The sequence below is a fragment of the Mesoplodon bidens genome, assembly GCF_964165515.1.
Source record: "Mesoplodon bidens genome assembly, chromosome: 11".
Classification (NCBI taxonomy): Eukaryota; Metazoa; Chordata; class Mammalia; order Artiodactyla; family Ziphiidae; genus Mesoplodon; species Mesoplodon bidens.
The window spans coordinates 74,907,186-74,931,202 of record NC_138167.1 but is presented as its reverse complement, the minus strand read 5'-3'; the positions used below and the strand labels follow the sequence as shown (position 1 = coordinate 74,931,202).

Here is a 24,017-nt window from a genome sequence, read left to right as displayed (position 1 = left end):
ATACAGCAGGTTCTTATTAGTTATCCATTTTATACATTATTAGTGTATACATGTCAATCCCAATATCCCAGTTCATCACAGCACCACCACCACCCCGCTTTCCCCCCTTGGTGTCCATACATTTGTTTGTTCTCTACATCTGTGTCTCTATTTCTGCCTTGCAAACCAGTTCATCTGTACCATTTTTCTGTATTCCACATATATACATTAATATATGATATTTGTTTTTCTCTGACTTACTTTTCACTCTGTATGACAGGCTCTAGGTCCATCCACGTCTCTACAAATGACCCAATTTCATTCCTTTTTATGGCTGAGTAATATTCCATTGTATATGTGTACCATACCACATCTCTTTTTTTTTGGGGGGGGGCTATGTTCGGTCTTCATTGCTGTGCACAGGCTTTATCTACTTGCGTCGAGCGAGGCTACTCTTTCATTGCCGTGTGCAGGCTTCTCATTGTGGTGGCTTCTCTTGTTGCAGAGCACGGGCTCTAGGCATGCGGGTTTCAGTAGTTGTGGCCCCTGGGCTCTAGAGTGCAGGCTCAGTAGCTGTGGTGCACAGACTTATTTGCTCAGTGGCATGTGGAGCTTCCCAGACCAGGGCTTGAACCCTGTGTCCCCTGCATTGGCAGGCAAATTCTTAACCACTGCACCACTAGGGAAACCCTATCACATCTACTTTATCCATTCATCTGTCAGTGGGCATTTAGGTTGCTTCCATGACCTGGCTATTGTAAATAGAGCTGCAGTGAACACTGGGGTGCATGACCCTTTTTGAATTATGGTTTTCTTGGGGTATATGCCCAGTAGTGGGATTGCTGGGTCATATGGTAGTTCTATTTTTAGTTTTTTAAGGAACCTCCATACTGTTCTCCATAGTGGCTGTATCAACTTACATTCCCACCAACAGTGCAAGAGGGTTCCCTTTTCTCCACACCCTCTCCAGCATTTGTTGTTTGTAGATTTTCTGATGATGCCCATTCTAACGAGTGTGAGGTGATACCTCATTGTAGTTTTGATTTGCATTTCTCTAATAATTAGTGATGTTGAGCAGCTTTTCATGTGCCTCTTGGCCATCTGTATGTCTTCTTTGGAGAAACGTCTGTTTAGGTCTTCTGCCCATTTTTGGATTGGGTTGTTTGTTTTTTTAATATTGAGCTGCATGAGCTGTTTATATATTTTGGAGATTAATCCTTTGTCCATTGATGCATTTGCAAATATTTTCTCCCATTCTTAGTGTTGTCTTTTCGGCTTGTTTTTTGTTTCCTTTGCCGTGCAAAAGCTTTTAAGTTTCATTAGGCCCCATCTGTTTATTTTTGTTTTTATTACCATTACCCTAGGAGGTGGGTCAAAAGAAATCTTGCTGTGATTTATGTCAGAGTGTTCTTCCTGTGTTTTCCTCTAAGAGTTTTATAGTGTCCAGTCTTACATTTAGGTCTTTAATCCATTTTGAGTTTATTTTTGTGTATGGTGTTAGGGACTGTTCTGATTTCATTCTTTTACATGTAGCTGTCCAGTTTTCCCAGCACCACTTATTGAAGAGGCTGTCTTTTCTCCATTGTATATCCTTGCCTCTTTTGTCATAGATTAGTTGACCATAGGTGTGTGGGTTTTTCTCTGGGCTTTCTATCCTGTTCCATTGATCTATATTTCTGTTTTTGTGCCAGTATCATGTTGTCTTGATTACTGTAGCTTTGTAGTATAGTCTGAAGTCAGGGATCAGATTCCTCCAGCTCTGTTTCTTTCCCTGGAGATTGCTTTGGCTATTTGGGGTCTTTTGTGTCTCCATACAAATTTTAAGATTTTTTTGTTCTAGTTCTGTAAAAAATGGCATTGGTAATTGATAGGGATTGCACTGAATCTGTAGACTGCTTTGGGTAGTATAGTCATTTTCACGATATTGATTCTTCCAATCCAAGAACATGGTATATCTCTCCATCTGTTTGTGTTATCTTTGATTTCTTTCATCAGTGTCTTACAGTTTTCTGAGTACAGGTCTTTTACCTCCTTAGGTAGGTTTATTCCTAGGTATATTATTCTTTTTGTTGCAGTGGTAAATGGGATTGTTTCCTTAATTTCTCTTTCTGATCTTTTGTTGTTAGTGTATAGGAATGCAAGAGATTTCTGTGCATTACTTTTGTATCCTGCAACTTTACCAAATTCATTGATTAGCTCTAGTAGTTTTCTGGTGGCATCTTTAGGATTCTCTATGTATAGTATCATGTCATCTGCAAACAGTGACAGTTTTACTTTTTCTTTTCCAGTTTGGATTCCTTTTATTTCTTTTTCTTCCCTGATTGCCATGGCTAGGACTTCCAAAACTATGTTGAATAATAGTGGCGAGAGTGGGCATCCTTGTCTTGTTCCTGATCTTGGAGGAAATGCTTTCAGTTTTTCACCATTGAGAATGATGTTTGCTGTGGGTTTGTCATATATGGCCTTTATTATGCTGAGGTAGCTTCCCTCTGTGCCCACTTTCTGGAGAGTTTTTATCATAAATGGGTGATGAATTTTGTCAAAAGCTTTTTCTGCATCTATTGACATGATCATATGGTTTTTCTTCTTCAATTTGTTAATATGGTGTATCACATTGATTTGCTGATATTGAAGAATCCTTGCATCCCTGGGATAAATCCCACTTGGTCATGGTATATGATCCCTTCAATGTGTTGTTGAATTCTGTTTGCTAGTATTTTGTTGAGGATTTTTGCATCTATATTCATCAGTGATATTGGTCTGTAATTTTCTTATCTTGCAGTATCTTTGTCTGGTTTTGGTATCAGGGTGATGGTGGCCTGGTAGAATGAGTTTGGGAGTGCTCCTTCCTCTGCAGTTGTTTGGAAGAGTTTGAGAAGGATGGGTGTTAGCTCTTCTCTAGATGTTTGATAGAATTCACCTGTGAAGCCATCTGGTCCTGGACTTTTGTTTGTTGGAAGATTTTTAATCACAGTTCCAATTTCATTACTTGTGATTGGTCTGTTCATATTTTCTGTTTCTTCCTGGTTCAGTCTTGGAAAGTTATACCTTTCTAAGAATTTGTCCATTTCTTCCAGGTTGTTCATTTTATTGGCCTAGTGTTGCTTGTAGTAGTCTCTTATGGTGCTTTGTATTTCTGTGGTGTCCTTTGTAACCTCTCCTTTTTCATTTCTAATTTTATTGACTTGAGGCCTCTCCCTCTTTTTCTTGATGAGTCTGGCTAAAGGTTTACCAGTTTTGTTTATCTTCTCAAAGAACCAGCTTTTAGTTTTGTTGATCTTTGCTATTGTTTTCTTTGTTTCTATTTCATTTATTTCTGCTCTGATCTTTATGATTTCTTTCCTTCTACTAACTTTTGGGTTTTGTTTGTTCTTCTTTCTCTAGTTCCTTTAGGTGTAAGGTTAGATTGTTTGAGAATTTTCTTGTTTCTTGAGGTAAGATTGTATTGCTATAAACTTCCCTCTTAGAACTGCTTTTGCTGCATCACATAGGTTTTGGGTTTTTGTTTGTTTGTTTAATTTAATTTTATTTTTTATAAGCAGGTTCTTATTAGTTATCTATTTTATACATATTAGTATATATATGTCAGTCCCAATCTCCCAATTCATCCCACCACCACCCCCTGCTTTGCCCCCTTGGTGTCCATACGTTTCCTTCCCAAAGGTTTTGGATCGTCGTGTTTTCGTTGTCATTTGTCTGTAGGTATTTTTTGGTTTCCTCTTTGACTGCTTCAGTGATCTCTTGGTTATTTAGTAACGTATTGTTTAGCCTCCATGTGTTTGTGTTTTTTACATTTTTTTTCCCCTGTAATTTATTTCTAATCTCATAGTGTTGTGGTCGGAAAAGATGCTTGATGTTATTTCAGTTTTCTTAAATTTATCAAGGCTTGATTTGTGACCCAAGTTGTGATCTATCCTAGAGAATGTTCCGTGCGCATTTGAGAAGAAAGTGTAATCGGCTGTTTTCGAATAGAATGTCCTATAAATATCAATTAAATCTGTCTGGTCTATTGTGTCATTTAAAGCTTGTGTTTCCTTATTAGTTTTCTGTTTGGATGATCTGTTCACTGGTGTAAGTGAGGTGTTAAAGTCCCCCACTATTATTGTGTTACTTTTTATTTGCTCTTTTATAGCTGTTAGCATTTGCCTTATGTATTGAGGTGCTCCTATGTTGGGTGCATATATATTTATAATTGTTATATCTTCTTCTTGGATTGATCCCTTGATCATTATGTAGTGTCATTCCTTGTCTCTTGTAACAGTCCTTATTTTAAAGTCTATTTTATCTGATATGAGTATTGCTACTCCAGCTTTCTTTTGATTTCCATTTGCATGGAATATCTTTTTACATCCCCTCACTGTCAGTCTGTATGTGTCCCTAAGTCTGAAGTGGGTCTCTTGTAGACAGCATATATATGGGTCTTGCTTTTGTATCCGTTCATCAAGCCTGTGTCGTTTGGTTGGAGCATTTAATCTATTCACATTTAAGGTAATTATAGATATGTATGTTCCTATTACCATTTTCTTAATTGTTATGGATTTGTTTTTGTAGGTCCTTTTCTTCTCTTGTGTTTCCCACTTAGAGAATTTCCTTTAGCATTTGTTGTAGAGCTGGTTTGGTGGTGCTGAATTCTCTTGCCCGTAAAGCTTTTGATTTCTCCATCGAATCTGAATGTGATCCTTGCTGGGTAGAGTAATCTTAGTTGTAGGTTTTTCCCTTTCATCACTTTAAATATATCATGCCACTCCCTTCTGGCTTGTAGAGTTTCTGCTGAGAAATCAGCTGTTAACATTATGGGAGTTCCCTTGTATGTTATTTGTTGTTTTTCCCTTGTTACTTTTAATAATTTTTCTTTGTCTTTAATTTTTGTCAATTTTGTTACAATGTGTCTCAGCCTGTTTCTCCGTGGATTTATCCTGCCTGGGACTCTCTGCACTTCTTGGACTTGGGTGGCTATTTCCTTTCCCATGTTAGGGAAGTTTTCTACTATAATCTCTTCAAATATTTTCTCGGGTCCTTTCTCTCTCTCTTCTCCTTCTGGGACCCCTATAATGGGAATGTTGTTGCGTTTAATGTTGTCCCAGAGGTCTCTTAGGCTGTCTTCATTTCTTTTCATTCTTTTTTTTTTATTCTATTCTGAAGCAGTGAATTCCACCACTCTGTCTTCCAGGTCACTTATCCGTTCTTCTGCCTCAGTTATTCTGCTATTGATTCCTTCTAGTGTATTTTTCATTTCAGTTATTGTATTGTTCATCTCTGTTTCTTTGTTCTTTAATTCTTTTAGGTGTTTGTTCTTTAATTCTTCTAGGTCTTTGTTAAACATTTCTTGAATCTTCTCGATCTTTGCCTCCATTCTTTTTCTGAGGTCCTGGATCATCTTCAGTATTATTCTGAATGCTTTTTCTGGAAGGTTACCTATCTCCATTTCATTTAGTTGTTTTTCTGGGGTTTTAGTTCCTTCATCTGGTACATAGTCCTCTGCCTTTTTATTTTGTCTATGTTTTCATTTTTTCTATGTTTCTGTGAATGTGGTTTTTATTCCACAGGCTGCAGGACTGTAGTTCTTGTTGCTTCTGCTGTCTACCCTCTGGTGGATGAGGCTATCTAAGAGGCTTATGCAAGCTTCCTGATTGGAGGTACTCAGTGCCATACTATTTTGATTACTGTAGCCTTGTAGTATAGTCTGAAGGCAGGGAGCCTGATTCCTCCAGCTCCGCTTTTCTTTCTCAGGATTGCTTTGGCTATTCAGGGCCTTTTGTGTTTCCATACAAATTTAAAAGTTTTTTTGTTCTAATTCTGTGGAAAATCCCATTGGTAATTTAATAGGGATTGCATTGAATCTGTAGATTGCCTTGGATGGTATAGTCATGGTGACAATATTGATTCTTCCAATCCAAGAACATGGTATATCTTTCCATCTGTTTGTGTCGTCTTTAATTTCTTTCATCAGTGTCTTATAGTTTTCAGAATACAGGTCTTTTGCCTCCTTAGGTATTATTCCTAGGTATTTTATTCTTTATGATGTGATGGTAAATGGGATTGTTTCCTTAATTTCTCCTTCTGATCTTTTGTTGTTATTATATAGAAATGCAAGAAACTTCTGTGTATTAATTTTGTATCCTGCACCTTCACTGAATTCATTGATGAGCTGTAGTAGTTTTCTGGTATCATCTTTAGGATTTTCTACGGATAGTATCCTGTCATCTGCAAACAGCAGAGTCACTGTTCTTTTAAAAAAGTCATCAAGACTTTCCCCAATTCTTGCTTCACTTTTCTTTAATGGATTCCTCAATCAAGCCAGCCCAGGGGGACCTTTGCCATGTTCCCTATACTGAATAATAAAAAAGGTCTCTGAACAGTAGTTCAGTTTCAGAAATTCCACGGATCATGAGTCCACATGATACTCCTTAGGTTGCTAGAAGCAGGGTTGTTTGCTGCATCTCACAGAGATGTTTTAGCACCATGTAGGTGGCACTTGGGCTGGCCCACCCATCACTCTGTTCCTGGATCCATCCCTGTGCCATGGACAAGAGCTGCTGAAGGTTCCTCTTTTCACCGTACAGTCCAGCAGCACAAAGGGTCAGAAGACTCGGTCTCTGGTCCCAGCTTCGCCACTTCCTGGGAGTGGGTGGATGGGTTAACATCTCTGGGCCTCAGTGTTGCCATCTGAAAATCAGAACGTGGTATCAGGTGATCACAAAGGTATTTTCCGACTCTGAAGCTCTGTGTTCCAAGGGCTCTAGGGCTGTAAAATCACTCTGCAACTCTACAAACAGAAGGACATGCCCACCTCTGATGCCATTAACTTGAGGGTCTTATTCATCTGTGGGTCCCTGGCCCAAATCCATGATGCCATGTATGGCTCCATTATGTGTATTTGTATGTATGTCCCCAGAAGTGACTGAGAAGCAGCCCAGGTTCTTAAGTTTCTCACTAAACAAACAGCTGTGAATTTAGACATGCTTGTCCCTGTAACACTCAATGATGGCCTTCCTGTGGCACTTTCATTATCCTCCCGAATGGGCCATTCTTGAATGAGGGAAAAGGTAGTAAAGCAGCTGAGACAGACAAAGTCTTAGTATTTGAAAGGCATTAACATGTTGGCACAAAGCTAATCACTCTTTTCTAAGTCCTGCAAGTACTGGGCACTGAGTGCCTGGCACTTGGGACACAGAGATACCCAGGCCCTGTCCTCATGGCCTTGGAGGAGGGAAATAAGTTGAACTCACATTGTTCACGGCGCTATAACCATAATTGGGATGGAGCAGCTTGAGACAAAGGGGTCTGGGTGAAGGTGGTGAAAATGGCTCTTTTGGGGCCCCAGGTCTGTGGCTGGTGGGGAGGAGGGCTTTGAGCTCCTGTCTCAGAGCTGGCTCCACCTCCCCTCCTAGTGAAAGACCAGCCTTGCCCTCGCTAGGAAACACACACCAGGCAGACATGAAAGCCTAAGAGAATGTACCCTTTGAACAATAGGGAAATGGGATATCGTTGAAACATGCTACTTGATTAAGAAATAAATTGACCTCTAGGGGTGTCTCCTAATCCATAGTTCACTGACTCTGAAATTCCATGCACACTGTACAGTCTGTTAATACTTATTAATAGCTAATCTCTCTATAGCTAGAAAATGGCTCTTTAGACCTCCAATTGCTTCTGTCTCTGACGTCAGTGAGATATTGATTCGCCGTGAGCCAGGCGTTTTGCATAGATGACAAATGTGTTAGATGTTAACTGCAGAACCTGTTCATGTAAAAGTGACAGCTGGGGCTTCCCTGGTGGCACAGTGGTTGAGAGTCCGCCTGCCGATGCAGGGGACACGGGTTCCTGCCCCGGTCTGGGAAGATCCCACATGCCGTGGAGCGGCTGGGCCCGTGAGCCATGGCCGCTGAGCCTGTGCTCCTCAACGGGAGAGGCCCCAACAGTGAGAGGCCCACGTACCGCAAAAAAATAATAATAAAAAGTGACAGCTGATCAGCAGTTTTCAAAATGGGACACAGGATCACCAACCTTGGAATCGGCCTGGTAGAATCATCCTGGGGCAGCCGTCAAGAGCAGGTACCTAGAACAACCAGACCCACTGAGTCAGAATTTCTCCAGGTGGCATCTAGGAATCCATATTTCACCAAGCGCCCACTGTGATTCTTACATAAAGAGTGAGATGTGCTGTTAGGCTACGGGAGAGGCAGGGTAATGTGCTCACTATACTGTCGGCCACTTTGGAAGCTACCCTCTGTAATATTTATAGTGATAAAGAGAAGTGCTAAGTGTTTTCCTTGTAAGCTCTCACTGAATCCTCTAAACAACCTTGAGGAGGAGACACTATTGTTGTCCCCATTTTACAGATGGGGTAACTAAGACCTGAGGAGGTCAAGTGATTTGGGTAAAATATGAGCAGTAGAACATTCTGGTGAGTCTAGGAAGAGAATCAGAAAGAACCAATGAAGTCAGTCGGTCCCAAGGAGGGAGAGACCAGAAGGAGAAGCTGGTGGGTCATAATCCCCTGCCTCAGAAGAGCATCGCCCTCTGGGAGGCCCACGTGGGTGGGGTGCCGTCGGCCACCTCAGGCTGGGAGAGGGGTGAGCCGTTGGAGGCTGTACAGTGGCACCCTCCCCCCGCCTCCTGCCAGCAGTGACTTCCGAGGGTCCCAAAGCATCAGTCAGCAGTGCACATTCCATCTGCCCTCCGACTTCTGCTTTCTCAGGAAACCCAGCCTCCCGAGCACGTGGGAGGCACATCCCTCCCTGCCATTGTCCCTGTTCCGGGCCACCATTCATCGGACGCCGGTCCAGCTTGGCAGCAGCATCCCCATCCCTGCGCACACACACACACACCCCGCACCCTGTCCAGGCCTCCGGAAGCCTGAACCAGCTGATCTGAGATGGAAATGAGCCCCTGCAGCCACACCTGGCCAGGCTGAAAGGGAGCCCTTGGCACCGGCACCCTCAAGTGATCCTGCTTCCTGGTCTCACCCTTCGGGTGGAAAGTGCCAGTTCCCAGCCCCCCACCCCCCACGTCAAAGGCTACTGCAGGCACCCTGAGCCCATTTCCACCCGGCACCAAGCACCCCAGCTGCTTGTCTCTTGGCCTCCGGCCTCTGGGCTGATACTAACCTCTTGCATTGCAGCTGCAGGATCTTTGCCAGAAACCCTCCATGGGGAGATGGGCTGGGACTGCAGACTTAGGCACCAGGAAGCCCGTGCAGCCTCATCAGCCATTTTGTGGCCTTTAAAATCCCTGTCACCCCCAAGTCATTCATTCATGTATGCATGCATGCATCCATTCGTTCATTCAACAAAGCTTTGAGTGTCTAGTATGTGCCAGGCACCGAGGATATGAGGATGAACACAAAGACTCCCTCTTGGAGTCTACATTCTAGAAGGGAGAGACATGCAAAATAAGTAGATTGTGATGAGAGTGTTAGAAGGAGGTATTACAAAGAAGAGTGGGTGGGCAGAGCTGAGGTCCCAGGGGTGCCTCTTAGTAACCACTGTGGTCATGAGCTTTCCTAATTGCATTCTGAGCTTCTGCAGTCTGGCTTGTTCCACCTGACTCTTTCCCCCCTCAACTGCTTACGGTTCGGTTAACTGAGCAGGGCAGCTGGGTGGGAGGCACCTCGTTACTAGTCCCACTGTCCAGTGCCTGGGTGAGGGCACCAACTGGTGGCCCCCGTGCAGATCCAGCCCAAACAAGTTAAAAAAAATTTTAAACGCCACTAAAAAAATTAGTTTTTGATTGTAGCTAACATTTGAGAATGCAGATGACACATAAAATCGGGTTTTCTGGCTTCTCTTGAGAATTTGAAACATCCCAAAAGACACGGTCCCCATTCCCTCACGACAACATGAGCAAGATTTAAGTGGCATCTCCCACCTTCAGTGGCTCAGGGACTCCCTGCTGGCTCCAGAGGGCATTTGAGTTTGTGACCCTAACCCAGGTCACCAAATTTAAACCCTGATAGAAAAGAAGTACCTTAACCCTCTGCTTGCTTGTTTCTGCCCTCAAAGTACCCAAGGTTAAAACGCAGCTCAGAGCCTTAGCTCACCTGTGGCCGTGTCAGCTGAGCCTGGCTGGGGGGCTGCATCCAGAGGCCAGTTCTGGGCCCTCCATCACCCAGGGTCTCCTGCACCGCTACCTCACCTTCCAGGGCTCAAAATGTTTCCCATCCATTGCACCTTTTCCTTCTTCTTTTTGCTTTGGAAAGGTAGGAAAAGCTCCTGTAGAGATTCAGTCCTTATTATTAAACAGGTGATTCCCTAGTGACAAGTTGAAATCCTAAGAAACCAATTTCCTGAGGCAAGAATATACAATGAGAAAAAGACAGCCTCTTCAGCAAGTGGTGCTGGAAAAGTTGGACGGCCGCATGTAAATCAATGAAGTTAGAACACACCCTCACACCGTGCACAAAAATAAACTCAAACTGACTTAAAGACTTAAACATAAGATATGATACCATAAAACTCCTAGAAGAGAACATAGACAAAACATTCTGACATAAATCGTACCAATGTTTTCTTAGGTCAGTCTCCCAAGGCAAAAGAAATAAAAGCAAAAATAAACAAATGGGACCTAATCAAACTTACAAGCTTTTGCACAGCAAAGGAAACCATAAACAAAACAAAGAGACAACCTACAGAAAGGGAGAAAATATTCGCCAACGATGTGACCAAGGCCTTCATTTCCAAAATATACAAACAGCTCATACAACTCAACAACAAAAGAACAAACAACTCAATCCAAAAATGGGCAGAAGACCTAAAGAGACATTTCTACAAGGAAGAAATACAGATGGCCAATAGGTACACGAAAAGATGCCCAGCATTGCTAATTATTAGAGAAATGCAACTCAAAACTACAATGAGGTATCACCTCACACCAGTCAGAATGGTCATCATTAAAAAGTCTACAAACAGGGCCTCCCTGGTGGCGCAGTGGTTGAGAGTCCGCCTGCCGATGCAGGGGATACGGGTTCGTGCCCCGGTCTGGGAGGATCCCATATGCCGCGGAGCGGCTGGGCCCGTGAGCCATGGCCGCTGGGCCTGCGCATCCGGAGCCTGTGCTCCGCAACGGGAGAGGCCACAACAGTGAGAGGCCCGCATACTGCAAAAAGAAAAAAAAAAAAAAAAAGTCTACAAACAATAAATGCTGGAGAGGGTGTGGAGAAAAGGGAATCCTCATACACTGTTGGTGGGAATATAAGTTGGAGCAGCCACTGTGGAAAACAGTATGGAGGTTCCTCAGAAAACTAAAAATAGAACTAGCATATGATGCAGCAATTCCACTTCTGGGCATATATCCAGACAAAACTATAATTCAAAAAGATACATGCACCCCTATGTTCATAGCAGCACTATTCACAATAACCAAGACATGGAAACGACCTAAATGTCCACTGACAGATAATGAATAAATAAGGTGTGGTACATATATACAGCACAATGGAATACTATTCAGCCGTAAAAAAAGAATGAAATAATGCCATTTGCAGCAACATGGATGCAACTAGAGATTATCATACTAAGTGAAATAAGTCAGAAAGAGAAAGACAATACCATATGATATCACTTATATGTGGACTCTAAAATGTGACACAAATGAACATATCTATGAAACAGAATTACAGACATAGAGAACAGACTGGTGGTTGCCAAGGGGGAGGGGGTTGCGGGAGGCATGGAATGGGAGGTTAGGGCTGGCAGATATAAGTTTTTATATATGGGATGGATAAATAACAAGGTCCTACTATATTGTACGGGGTATTATATTCAATATCCTATGATAAACCATAATAGAAAAGAATATTTTAAGAAAGAATGTATATATATATATATATATATGTGTGTGTGTATATAACTGAATCACTTTGCTGTACAACATAATTAACACTGTAAATCAACTATACTTCAATTCAAAAAAAGAAACCAATTTCCCTGGCAATGCTAATGTCAGTTAATGTGGAATCAATTCTTTCCTAAACCCTTTAAGTTTTGCAACAGGTTCAGACTAGATTGTTTCTTTAAAGGCTCAGTGTTTTTCTCCTTTCTTTTCTTTTCTAAACATAAAAGTTTTTAAGCATTACAGAATTCCTAGTGGTTCTCTAAGGACACAGCCAAAGACGTTAGAATTGTGGCCTTCTAGACCTTTGATCTCCGGCCCTACAGGATGGAAAGCCCCTAATTTCAAATCTGAAGACCAGGAAGGTGAAATTTGCCGAAGATCACACACGGGTCATTACTCAAGTCCACTCCATGATTTAGTTTATATAGCTGCTGGCATTGGAGCCTCTAAGACATGGTTCCCACCTGGGCAGCTCTCGAATCCCCAAAGCAATCACATCAGATCTCTGGGGTGGGCCCCAGCCCTCAGTGGTCTTTAAAGCTCCCCTGTGAGCTGCCAGGATGGAGACGCGTGGCTCCAGCAGCTGTCCTGGAGACGGCAACTCCCAGGTGGAGCTGCTAGATCCTGGGGGGCTGCACGGTGCAGGGGCTCAGAGCACAGGCTGCCTGGATTCAAAACCAACCCCAGTTCCTAGCTCCCTGATCTTGAGCAAGTTATTCTCCCTGCGCCTCAGTTTCCTCATTCATAAGTTGGGAACACTAATGATACCTATCCCCTAGACCGTGAGGATTAAAAGTGGCTGGTACATAGTAAGTGCTCAAGAAATGGTAGCTAATATAAACGTGGGCCTCTTTTTTGCTGTGGATGTGGTTTCTTCAGGGATTCCTCGTGACTAGCCTTTCTTGTGAGTTTAGGAATTACTGGACCAGAAGGAAATATAATAGAATCATAGCAAACCAGATCCCCAGGTTTTCCTCTCCCTCCTCCAGTTCTGAAATCAGCGAGATGATGGCAGTGCCCCCAAGATGCTCGAAGGGGTCTTGTATTAGGATTTGCAAGTGGAGAACCTGAGGCTGGGCCCAAGCAGGCAGTTGTTAATGACAGATTCTGCCAACCCTACTCTCTTGATGCCTGTACATTTACCTTTTTCTCTGGGTTTCCATTCCTCTGCATCTCCTCCACCCGGGACAGTACAGTGGACCAGCTGCTCCTCCTTCAGTTTGGGTCCTTGTGTCTGAAAGAAACTGTAAACACCACAAAAGATGTTGTAATTTAAGGGAAACGTGCTTTCCTTCCTTTTAAGATGAAACGTAGTGAAGTTTTAAAGACTTTTTCAAACAGTCCCTAAATTTGGTACTTCAGCTAATTACAGTTGCCTTTTTTAAATGTCCAAATTAAAAATAGACATCTAAGTGAGAACGCAGGGCACAGCCCAGAGCCTCTGGCCATGTTCACGGTTTCCTAGAATCAGCCTTCCTCTGACCTGATTTATACTTCTGGGAGATCAAAGGAAGGTGAGGGGAGTCGAGGTTGCAGCTGGAGGTAGACCTAGGAGTTGCCTGGCAGCAGATGACGAACTTGGCTCTGTGTTCTATAATTAAGAATAGCTTGAACTGGTGAAAGATGTTAGATTACCGTCCTTTCCTCATAGTGTAAAGATGTGGTTCTCAAAGTGTGGTCCTCGGACCAGCAGCATCAGCATCACCTGGTTTAATGGGCTGAATTGTGCCCCACCCCCAGTATTCATATACTGGAGTCCCAACCCCCCAGCACCTCAGAACATAACCGTATTTGGAGATAGGGCCTTTAAAGAGGTGACTGAATTAAATCGAGGCCATTAGGGTGAGCCTAATCCAGTAAGACTGGTGTCCTTATAAGAAGAGGAAGAGGACTTCCCTCGTGGCACAGTGGTTAAGAATCCTCCTGCCAGTGCAGGGGACACGGGTTCAAGCCCTGGTCCAGGGAACATCCCACATGCCGCGGAGCAATTAAGCCCGTGCGCCACAACTCCTGAGCCCGCATGCTGCAACTACTGAAGCCTGCACTCCGCAGCGAGAAGCCACCGCAATGAGAAGCCCGCGCACCGCAACAAAGAGTAGCCCCTGCTCGCCACAACTAGAGAAAGCCCACACACAGCAACGAAGACCCAACACAGCCAAAAAATAAATAAACTGATTTTAAAAAAAGAAGAAGAGGAAGAGACACCAGGGGTAAAGATGCACAGAGGGTTGACCATGCGAAAAGGCAGCAAGAAGGCAGACATACGCAAGCCAAGGAGAGAGACCGCAGAGGAAACCAACCCTGCCTGCACCTCCAGGACTCTGAGAAAATCTGTTTCTGCTGCTTAAGCCACCCAGTCTGTAGTATTTTGTTATGGCAGCCCTAACAAACTGACAACCTGGGAGCTTGCTAGAAATGCAGATTCTCAGGCCCAGTCCCAGACCTACCGAATTGGCAACTTGGGGTGGATCCAGCAAACTGCGTTTTAACAAGCCCTCCAGGTGATTGCCATGCAAGCTCAAGGTTCAGAACCATTCACATGAGGTATTATTGGTAATACCTGGCAGAGCCAGCCCAGAAGATGACACATGGTCGGAAGTACGGGCCGTTCTGCTGAATATAAACTTTCTTTTAGTAGGTTCTGGAGAAGTCCCACTGGGATCTTTAAGTGGGACGGTGTGTGAAAGTGCTCTGTGAATGCTGAAGGGCCCTGTGGACACAGGTGATAGTGACACGTGCTACTCGTCTCCCACGAAGAAAGCGACCCTCTGAATATTCCAGCATGGACACACTGAATCTAAGAATCTCCCTCCTCAACTCAAATTTCTGAGTCCCTAACACTGCGTATATTTTCTGTCCCAAGCAACTGGAATGCTACTTCTTTCTGAGAACAAAAGCAAGGAGACTTAATCCCGTTTCCCCTTTTGTCCCTGCTACGAGGAAGCCCACCACCAAAGAAGATCCTCAGTCACAGCCCTTTTAGTACATTTGTTTTTTCCTCTTTCAATTTTATGCTACACATATGTCCTTTGTTATGGTCTCTTCAGATACCTTTGAGAAAGGAAAGAAGAGGGGAGAGAAAGGGAGTGAAAAAGGAAAGAGATTGATCTCAAGCTCAGATAATTATCAGAACAACAAGCCCTCTTTGTAAAACTGATACAGCATGGTTGGAGAAGACAGATGTTTTCTCTCCATGACAAGGAAGCAAGCTGTTCACCAAGGAAATGCTCTTCACTCCCTCCTCTTCCTGGATAGATGTCAAACTGATACTCAGGGAACCAGTTAGTTGCTCAAGAGTTGGGACCATTACAAAAGCTCCTGTGAACCCTGACTGGGGACAAGTGTGGAAGTGACATGACCAGATCTGCATTTTCTTTAAGGTTAGAAATCACTGCTTACCTGATTACAATTTCTAACATGCGGTTGGTCCTAATAACAAAAATGGAGATATCTGCAACAGCCCAGGCCGCCATCCGAAATCTCTCCTGCCCCATCCTGGCCATGATGGTGAAGCATTCTTCTCTTCCCTCTGACCTGTCCAGGGCTCCCCTTAATCCAGGTTTCTTAAACCAAGATAGAAGGGGTCCACAGATATAGCTCCCAGGGATCTGAGTTCTGAGAATTGTTATTAATTTTATATTTTTATTTTGTATTCTTATTTGTATTTTGAAAAAACGTTAAAGCATTTCTGGACTATCAGGGCCACACCTAGTCCTGCCATGTGAAATTATGGCACATGTGTTCATTGATGGTCTTGGTAGTAACGTGTAACTCAATTTTTATTGTCTTGGGCTCATTAGAATTGGGCAGAGACAAAAAATATATAAATGATGCATTTGGACCAAGTAAAGGTCAGATGATGTTAGAGGGTGCTGGTTTTACAGTAACTAGAAATGAGAGGGCTTCCCTGGTGGCGCAGTGGTTGAGAGTCCGCCTGCTAATGCAGGGGACGCAGGTTCATGCCCCAGTCCAGGAAGATCCCACATGCTGTGGAGCGGCTGGGCCCGTGAGCCATGGCCGCTGAGCCTGCGCATCCAGAGCCTGTGCTCCGCAACGGGAGCGGCCACAGCAGTGAGAGGCCCGCGAACCGAAAAAAAAAAAAAATAGAAATGAGAAAGTGGTGGGAAAGTTGAGCAGCCACATACAAGAGGAATGCCACACTGCGAAGAGCCTATCCCGGCATAGACAGCAAGTGCCCTGTATGTTTCTAGCAGGGCTTTGGTTCCAGTAAAACATCATCATCCGTCAGGTTAATGTTCACTTGAATGTTTTCATTTGTTTTGGTCTTCTCTACCTAGTTTTATATTTGTGCATATTTTAGTACCATTATACTTTAAATAAGTTAAATCAACACTAGCCTGACATTGTTTTAAAATAAAAAGTTAAAATAAAATATTTTGTTAAAAAAAAATCAACACTAGAGGCCTGGGTGAATTCCTTCCTCTGAGAAAGAATTGAGAATCTGTCTCAGGATTGGGGATCTGCTTATTCCCTTGGTCTGTGCCCCAAGGCCCTCCTGAGGGAAATTGTGCTGCCTCGTTGCAGCAGGTGCACCACTGGCCACCTCAACTGCCGTGGAGGAGGAGGAAATGGAAGAGGAAGAAACCACAAGACCACATTCCAAAGCCCCTTTGAGTTATTTTCTGTCTCTGCAATTGGATGTAAAATGACGCTGTGGTATCGTTTCCATTTTTCATGGCTCTGTGGTCCTGAGTGCAATATTATCTGACATGGTACCTCCCTGGGGATTCAAACGGCCAGAAAATTGTCTCCAACTGAAAAAAGCTGGGGGAAAAGATGGGGGACCCCTTGTTTCTCTGCTCCTTTAGCAATTTATTGCCTTCAATACTGTCCAGTAGTGATTCAAATGGACAAAAGGGACGGCCCCTTTTTCCTTCCTAGTCCTATTCCCTTTAGGACAGCTCTGGTTTGGGTTTGGGTTTTTAAGTGGCATGAATGCTCTTCTTAAGGTGATGAATACATCTGCTCAGAAATCGCAAAAGTCAGAGTTTTACCATTCAAACTAAACATTAATTGAACTCCATGACCTAGGGCTGGCCTGCAACAAAACTATAGAGCTGGTGAAATTTGAGATTTCTGGCCTTCTTTCTTGGATTTTTTTTTTCTTCTTTCATGAAGAATGCATAGGAACTTCCCTGGTGGTGCAGTGGTTAAGAATCCACCTGCCAATGCGGGGGACACAGGTTCAAGCCCTGGTCTGGGAAGATCCCAGATGCCGTGAAGCAACTAAGCCCATGTGCCACAACTACTGAGCCTGCACTCTAGAGCCCACAAGCCACAACTACTGAAACCCACGCACCTAGAGCCCGTGCACCGCAACAGGAGAAGCCACGGTAATGAGAAGCCTGCGCCCCGCAATGAAGAGTAGCCCCCGCTCGCCGCAACTAGAGAAAGCGCGCTCTCAGCAAGGAAGACCCAACGCAGCCAAAGATGGATTAGTTAATTAATTTAAAAAAGAATGCGTATATGTTAACTGCCAAGGAAGACCCAACGCAGCCAAAGATGGATTAGTTAATTAATTTAAAAAAGAATGCGTATATGTTAACTGCCTTCAGTGTACCATACCTCCTTGTCCAAATTCTGAACTAGACTTGATCTTATTGTCTAAATGCCAACCCATACTTTTTATTTGATTTAATCAACACCCCTGCAGGGTAGGTGGCACTATTCCCATTTTGCAAATGACAGAACCGAGGCTTAAAAAGTTAAGGGTCTTGCCCAAGCCTAGGTCTTCTGATTGCAAATCTTACCCACTTTCTACTTAGTGCTCTAATACCCTTTCCTTGCTCTTTTTGTAAAAATATCATCTTGGGTTTCCCTGGTGGCACAGTGGTTAAGAGTCCGCCTGCCGATGCAGGGGACATGGGTTCATGCCCCAGTCCAGGAAGATCCCATATGCCATGGAGCAGCTGGGCCCATGAGCCATGGCCACTGAGCCTGCACGTCCGGAGCCTGTGCTCCGCAACGGGAGGGGCCACAACAGTGAGAGGCCCGCGTACCACAAAAAAAAAAAAAAAATATATATATATATATATATATATATATATATATCATCTTATATAATGTTACCCTCTCTTATACATTTATATTTTATAACATTTGCTCAAAGGTATGGGCTGAAGGCTTGGTTCCTGTATTAGTTCCCTAGGACTGCCTAACAAAGTATCATAAACTCAGTGGCTTAAAATAACAGGAGTTTATTCTCTTACAGCTCCAGAGGCTGGAAGTCTAAAATCACGGTGTCAGCAGGGTCACGCGCTCTCTGATGGCGCCACGCGCACACCCTTCCTCGTCCTCCCCTGCTCTGGTCGTTGCTGACAATCCTCGGCATCTCTTAGCTAGTAGATGCGTCACTCCAGCCTCTGCCTCTGCCGTCACATGGCCTTCTCTATGTGTGTCTCTGTATTCTCTCCTTATAACGACACGAGTCATTGGACTAGGACCCACCTTAACTCAGTATGACTTCAGTTTAACTAATCGCATCTGCAAAAAACAAAACCGTATTTCCAAATAAGGTCACATTCTGAGGTCCCCCATGAGTTTGGGGGGATCCCTATTACAGCCTCTATTAAAGAACGTTCTGACATCTATGAACAATTGGGAAATTTCTTTAGCTACAGAGGGGCCTTCCCCCTTCCCTGTCAAGTTTCCCTGAAGAGATTATTAACTGATTCATTCATTCACTGAACAAATACTTAGTGACCGTCTACTGTATGACTGGTACTTTTGCAAGCACTGGAGCTACAGCCCTGGAAAGACAAAGTTCACACTTCATGGTACTTGCACTCAACAGGGAGAAACTTTTGCCAGTGTGGTATGAAGGTGTGGCCACAAAGGGCAGGAACTACAAGGCTTCACAATAGGCTCCAGAACTGGCTCATCTTCCCTTCTAACACATTCTGCTAGTCTGAGCAAGCCACAGCCAGCCAGAGTCAAGGGGCTAGAGAAATAGACTCGACTTCTTGAAGGGAAGAGTGACAGTGTAGGATTGTAAAGGGGAACAACCATCGAGAGGGCAGTGACAACTCCTTCGAGATTTCCCCCAGTTGCTTATGAGACCAAAGTAGCAAGAGAATCTCCTGTTTGCTCATGGAATTTTCAGAACATTAGCAGTCTGTCTTGGTCTGCTTCCTTCCCTTGAGTGTGGAAATTTCCAGTGGTGAGAGCATCTACTTCAGAGAATTGCTGGGAAGATTAAAGATAATGTATTTAAACAATCTGAAGGTGTGAAGGTGCCTGACACAGAGTAGTAGCTCCCCCAGCTGTCTGCTGTCGTCTGATACCGACCGGTTCATGATCACCATCGCCGTCATCGTTGTGGGAACCATGAGAGAAGACGGACACAGAGCCCTAAAGCAGGATGTAATGACTTCTCTCCAGTGGCCACCAGGATATCCCTCAGGTCCCCCATAAACTCATCAGTGTTCCTAACTTAAGCCCATCCCAATTGCCCTGTGCACATTCTAGAATTAACTGTACAGACTGTGGTTCAGAGTTGGAAACACAAGGCCAGCTTCTTGGGTCCCACCCAGGCCCTTGGCTCTACTGACTTGCCTGTGCAGGTGGTTTTAGGGGCGGGGGGATTCCACTGATCCCTCTGCATTCCCTACTCTAGACCACCCGCAGTCCAGCCTGGAGAGGGCGGTGGCTCTATGGCTTTGGGTCCCTGTGAGTCAAGTGGTCGCCTGACTTGAGAAAACCAAGCATGAAATAGACAGGGCAATTATGCTGTAAAGGACGCTCAGTGGGGAGGGTGTTTAGAGGAGGGAATGATTCTTCCACTTGTGTGGCAGGGGAGTGTGTTGGGCCTTCATGGATTATCCAGTTTATACCAGCAGAAAGGGAGAGGGAAGAATCCCAGATAGGAGTGGCTGGGCCCAACAGGGAAAGAGTGAATCATTTGTTTCTTTGGAGCTCCCTTCAGTTCTAAAAGGGGGAGGAACGGGAATGAGGTGGGAAAAGTAGGTTGGTGCTGGACTGTGAAGGACCTCAGGAGACGAGTGTAAGGATGGGGACCCCATTCATTCCAGGGTCAGGGATGCAACCATGTCCTCTGCAGCCCCAGAGTGGCTATTCCATAGCCCTGGTGCCCCAGTCTGTCTATAACTTTAATCATAATATTAGTATCTTTGATATTTAAAAGAAGACCCATACATCTGAAACTAACACAACATTATAAATCAACTATACTCCGATATAAAAGAAAAAATTAAATTAAAAAAAAAGAGCACATTACACATTCAGAGGGTAGATGGAGGCATGGCATTAAGCCAAACAACAGTAGGGTGTCACCACTCCATTGAAAGTCTCTGAGTCTCTGGGGTTGGAGACCAAGATGGCAGCACAGCAGGGCAGTGTGGTCTCATGGTGCCTATTCTAGGTGGACTGTGAGAACTAGTTCAGATTGGGAGTGAATGGCCTTTAGGGGAGAAACCTTTGCTCCTAGAGTTCAGAGGAGCACACAGATTTTCCCTTTGGCCCCTACTGAGGCCGCCAGCTCTCTGGTCTGGTGCCTCTTAGGCTGTGAGCCCTTTAGGAAAGGGTTATATCTCCCAGGGGTGCTGGGCAGAGTGCCTTGTACTTTATGAGGTCTGGACACATGTTTGAATGGATGGATCAGTGGACGAATATGGCAGAGAGGAAAAGCTCAAAGATAATAAATGTAAATACCCATATATTACGGTTCCAAGTGATAGATAACCCAGACCTAAACTGCCTTTTGCACCAAAGCAACTGTATTGACTAATGCAACAAAAGCCCAGAAGCTGGGGGTCTGGTTTCAACAACATATGGAGCTAGGTATTCAGATGATGTCACTGGGAATACATCCCCTTGGCTTTCTGCTCATCCTTCCTCTGTTCCCTTCATCCCCAGTCTGGTTCTCCCTGCATGGTGGCCCTCCTCCCTGACCCCAAGCTCCAGGGTGCATTCTCTCAGCTCAGCAGCTTGAGAGGAGAGGGAGCTGAGAATGAAGGAAAGCAGGTTCCCAGGTGAAAATCAAGGCACCGGTACTGAGGAAGCAAAAAGCAACAGACGTCCACAGTGATAGGCTTGTAGAAAAACTGGATCCCCTTGCTTTGAAATAGATCAATCAAATGCCAGAACTCCATGCTTTCTTCCTGCTTTAACCAAGAAGACTGGAGGACTGGACATCAGATTAGAGCGGAAAGTGGGCAGCTTTGGTTGCCAGGCAGACCTGAGTTTGAATACTGACCCTCGCTGTGTGATCTCAAGCTAGTAACGTAACATCTCTGAGCCTCAGCTCCCTTTTCTGTCCAGCTGGACTGTCAGCTCCATAAGGGCCGTTACCTTGTTGCACTTTTTCACTCCTGCACCCCCAGCGCCTAGCAGCATGCTACCTGGCACAGCGGCAGGTATTTGGTATTGTTAAATGAATCAGTAACGGTTCAAGTTTGTTGTACAGAGAAAAGAAAAACTGTATACCTGAAGCTCTAATAAAATGCCTGGCACGTAGAGGGCGATGGGTAAGTTACAGAGTTGGTCATTATCATTACCCTCCAAAGGAAGCATGCTGGAACACAGAACCAAAAGAGTCCCCACAGCTGATGGAGAATTGGAGAGGGAGGCAGGCCATTTAGGTTGTCAGTGGCTGCCTTGGTGGCCCGCATTGGCCATCGTGTTGTGGATGTGGCCCAGTGTAAACATCCCACACAAGTACTGAGTCCGTATTCTTCTTGTGTCCCCTCTGCAGCTGGAGCTCTCCAACACGGCCATCCTGCACCAGATGCGACGCGACCAGGTCACAGACACGTGCCGGGCCAACAGCGCCGCCAGCCGCAAGCGGCGGGTGCTGACCCCCAACGACCTGAAGCACCTGGTGGTGGATGAGGACCACGAGCTCATCTACTGCTACGTGCCCAAGGTGGCGTGCACCAACTGGAAACGGCTTATGATGGTCCTGACCGGGCGTGGCAAATACAGCGACCCCATGGAGATCCCGGCCAACGAGGCGCACGTCTCGGCCAACCTGAAGACCCTGAACCAGTACAGCATCCCCGAGATCAACCACCGCTTGAAAAGCTACATGAAGTTCCTGTTCGTGCGGGAGCCCTTCGAGAGGCTGGTGTCCGCCTACCGGAACAAGTTCACGCAGAAGTACAACACCTCCTTCCACAAGCGCTACGGCACCAAGATCATCAGGCGGCAGCGCAAGAACGCCACGCAGGAGGCCCTGCGCAAGGGCGACGACGTCAAGTTCGAGGAGTTCGTGGCCTATCTCATAGACCCGCACACCCAGCGCGAGGAGCCCTTCAACGAACACTGGCAGACCGTCTACTCCCTCTGCCACCCGTGCCACATCCACTATGACCTCGTGGGCAAGTACGAGACGCTGGAGGAGGATTCCAATTACGTCCTGCAGCTGGCGGGCGTGGGCAGCTACCTGAAGTTCCCCACCTACGCCAAGTCCACCAGAACTACTGATGAAATGACCACAGAGTTCTTCCAGAACATCAGCTCAGAGCACCAGACGCAGCTGTACGAAGTCTACAAACTCGATTTTTTAATGTTCAATTACTCAGTGCCAAGCTACCTGAAATTGGAATGAAGGGTGGAGGTGGGGAGAGGGGCGAGAATCGTGCTTTTTAATTTAAGATTTTTATTTGTCAAAAGAATTCTATGGATATTGGGTTATTTTGTAAATTAATATTTCTTTGGGGATGATGCTGCGAGCAGCATAGTGAGAATTATTTAAAATCCTTAGTAGGGAAGGACGGCTGTCTTTGCAGGGGACTAGGATGGGTGTCCTTGTTTTTTAGACATGAATCCCCCAACACTGTTTCAGAGGTTTCTTTGTGTTCTGGTGAATTCCATGAATTGTGCATCCCATACGTTCTAATTAATGTTATTTATAGTTATTTAAACATGGTCTCTGTATAGGTTTCTTTTTGTGGCAGCAAGACTCTAACGTCTTTGCAGAAGAAATCTATGTTTCATTCTGTGCTTGCAGCAGCTCGTGCAGGGGCATGAATGTTCTCCTTATTAACCGCTCAGAGAGTCACTGTGATAACAACCATTGTGCTGTCTATTGATACCACCATTCTTGAAATTCTGCCAGAAATAAATAGAAAGAGGCACCTTTGCAAGAGACTGATTCCGAACTGATTTCAGTCGACCCAAACGTTCCTCACACGAAAGAAAAGTGATTTTTTTTTCACCCAAGGAGAGAGCTGTTTGTAGCTTTTTTTTTTTTCCCACCAGACTTAGCAATCTCGTAGAATAGGCTTTTCTACAGAATGTTTTACCTGGCAGTGCCAGTTGTGATGAAGGTGAAGTGGCTGGTGCTTTACATTCAACAAGTATTTATTAAGCAACTACTATGTGCTAGGCCTAATTCCAGACCCTGTGGATAGAGCATTAAACAAAACCAGTAGTCTTGGCCCTCAAGAAGTTTTACGTGGACGCAGAGTATCCAGCTTGACAGTTTGCAAACCCCTGATATTCATGGACATAACATGAGGTTTGGACTATTCACGAACAACCCCAGAATGTTCAGGATCCCTACAAATTTGCATTTTTCTATGGCCCAGATTTGAAAACCATGTGCTTGGAACAGGCCACTTAACTTTGGTGAGTAATCCAAGCTCATTGCCCAACGTAAGAGATGACAAAAATGTTTCCTGTCATGTGCCCACTCCAATTTATTGGTAGTATCTATCTGCCTTTAAGCCCCAGAACAGATTTGCCAGGCACGGCATGGAAGAGTGCTGTGATTGATTAGTGATGTCTGCCTTGGGTGAGGGAAAGGGAATATTCGCCAACCGTCTCCTCCTGTCATTTCCAGCCCAGCTTTAAGGTCTCCACCTAGAAGTGTTGTTTTCTACTCTTTGCCATGTAAAAGATTAAAATTTTGTGGCAGGACTCAGACCTGGCGTTTCTACTCCTTGTGAAGGTCAGAGGCGGACTATTTGTACACTTATGCATATCCGCTCCTCCAAAGGCCACGAAACCATCGGCGCCTTTGCAACCACCAGCAATGAGCAGCAGGGATCGCCTTCTGTGATGGTAACCCACGCCCTTTTCCTCTGGAAGGCTGGAAACATTCCATTCCCTGTTCCTTGCTAATTAACGTCTGCATGTGCTCCTTCTTTCCGATGCCTCTGCTCTGAAGTTTGAGCCACATGCCTCTTACAGCTAGAGAATGAGTTGGCAGCAGATACTGT

At 44.7% G+C, this 24,017-nt stretch overlaps 1 protein-coding gene across 4 annotated transcripts in view; it reads left to right on the top strand.

Annotated features, from left to right (window-relative positions):
- CHST11 (carbohydrate sulfotransferase 11) overlaps positions 1–23,721 on the top strand; it is a 284,611-nt gene extending 260,890 nt beyond the window's left edge. For all 4 annotated transcript variants that reach the window (XM_081249462.1, XM_081249460.1, XM_081249461.1 and 1 more), the window contains one exon: positions 21,548–23,721. In XM_081249462.1, coding sequence (XP_081105588.1) covers positions 21,548–22,402 — 855 coding nt within the window. In that variant the 3' untranslated portion in view covers positions 22,403–23,721. The remainder of the gene's footprint in view (positions 1–21,547) is intronic.
- Positions 23,722–24,017: the final 296 nt, after the last annotated feature.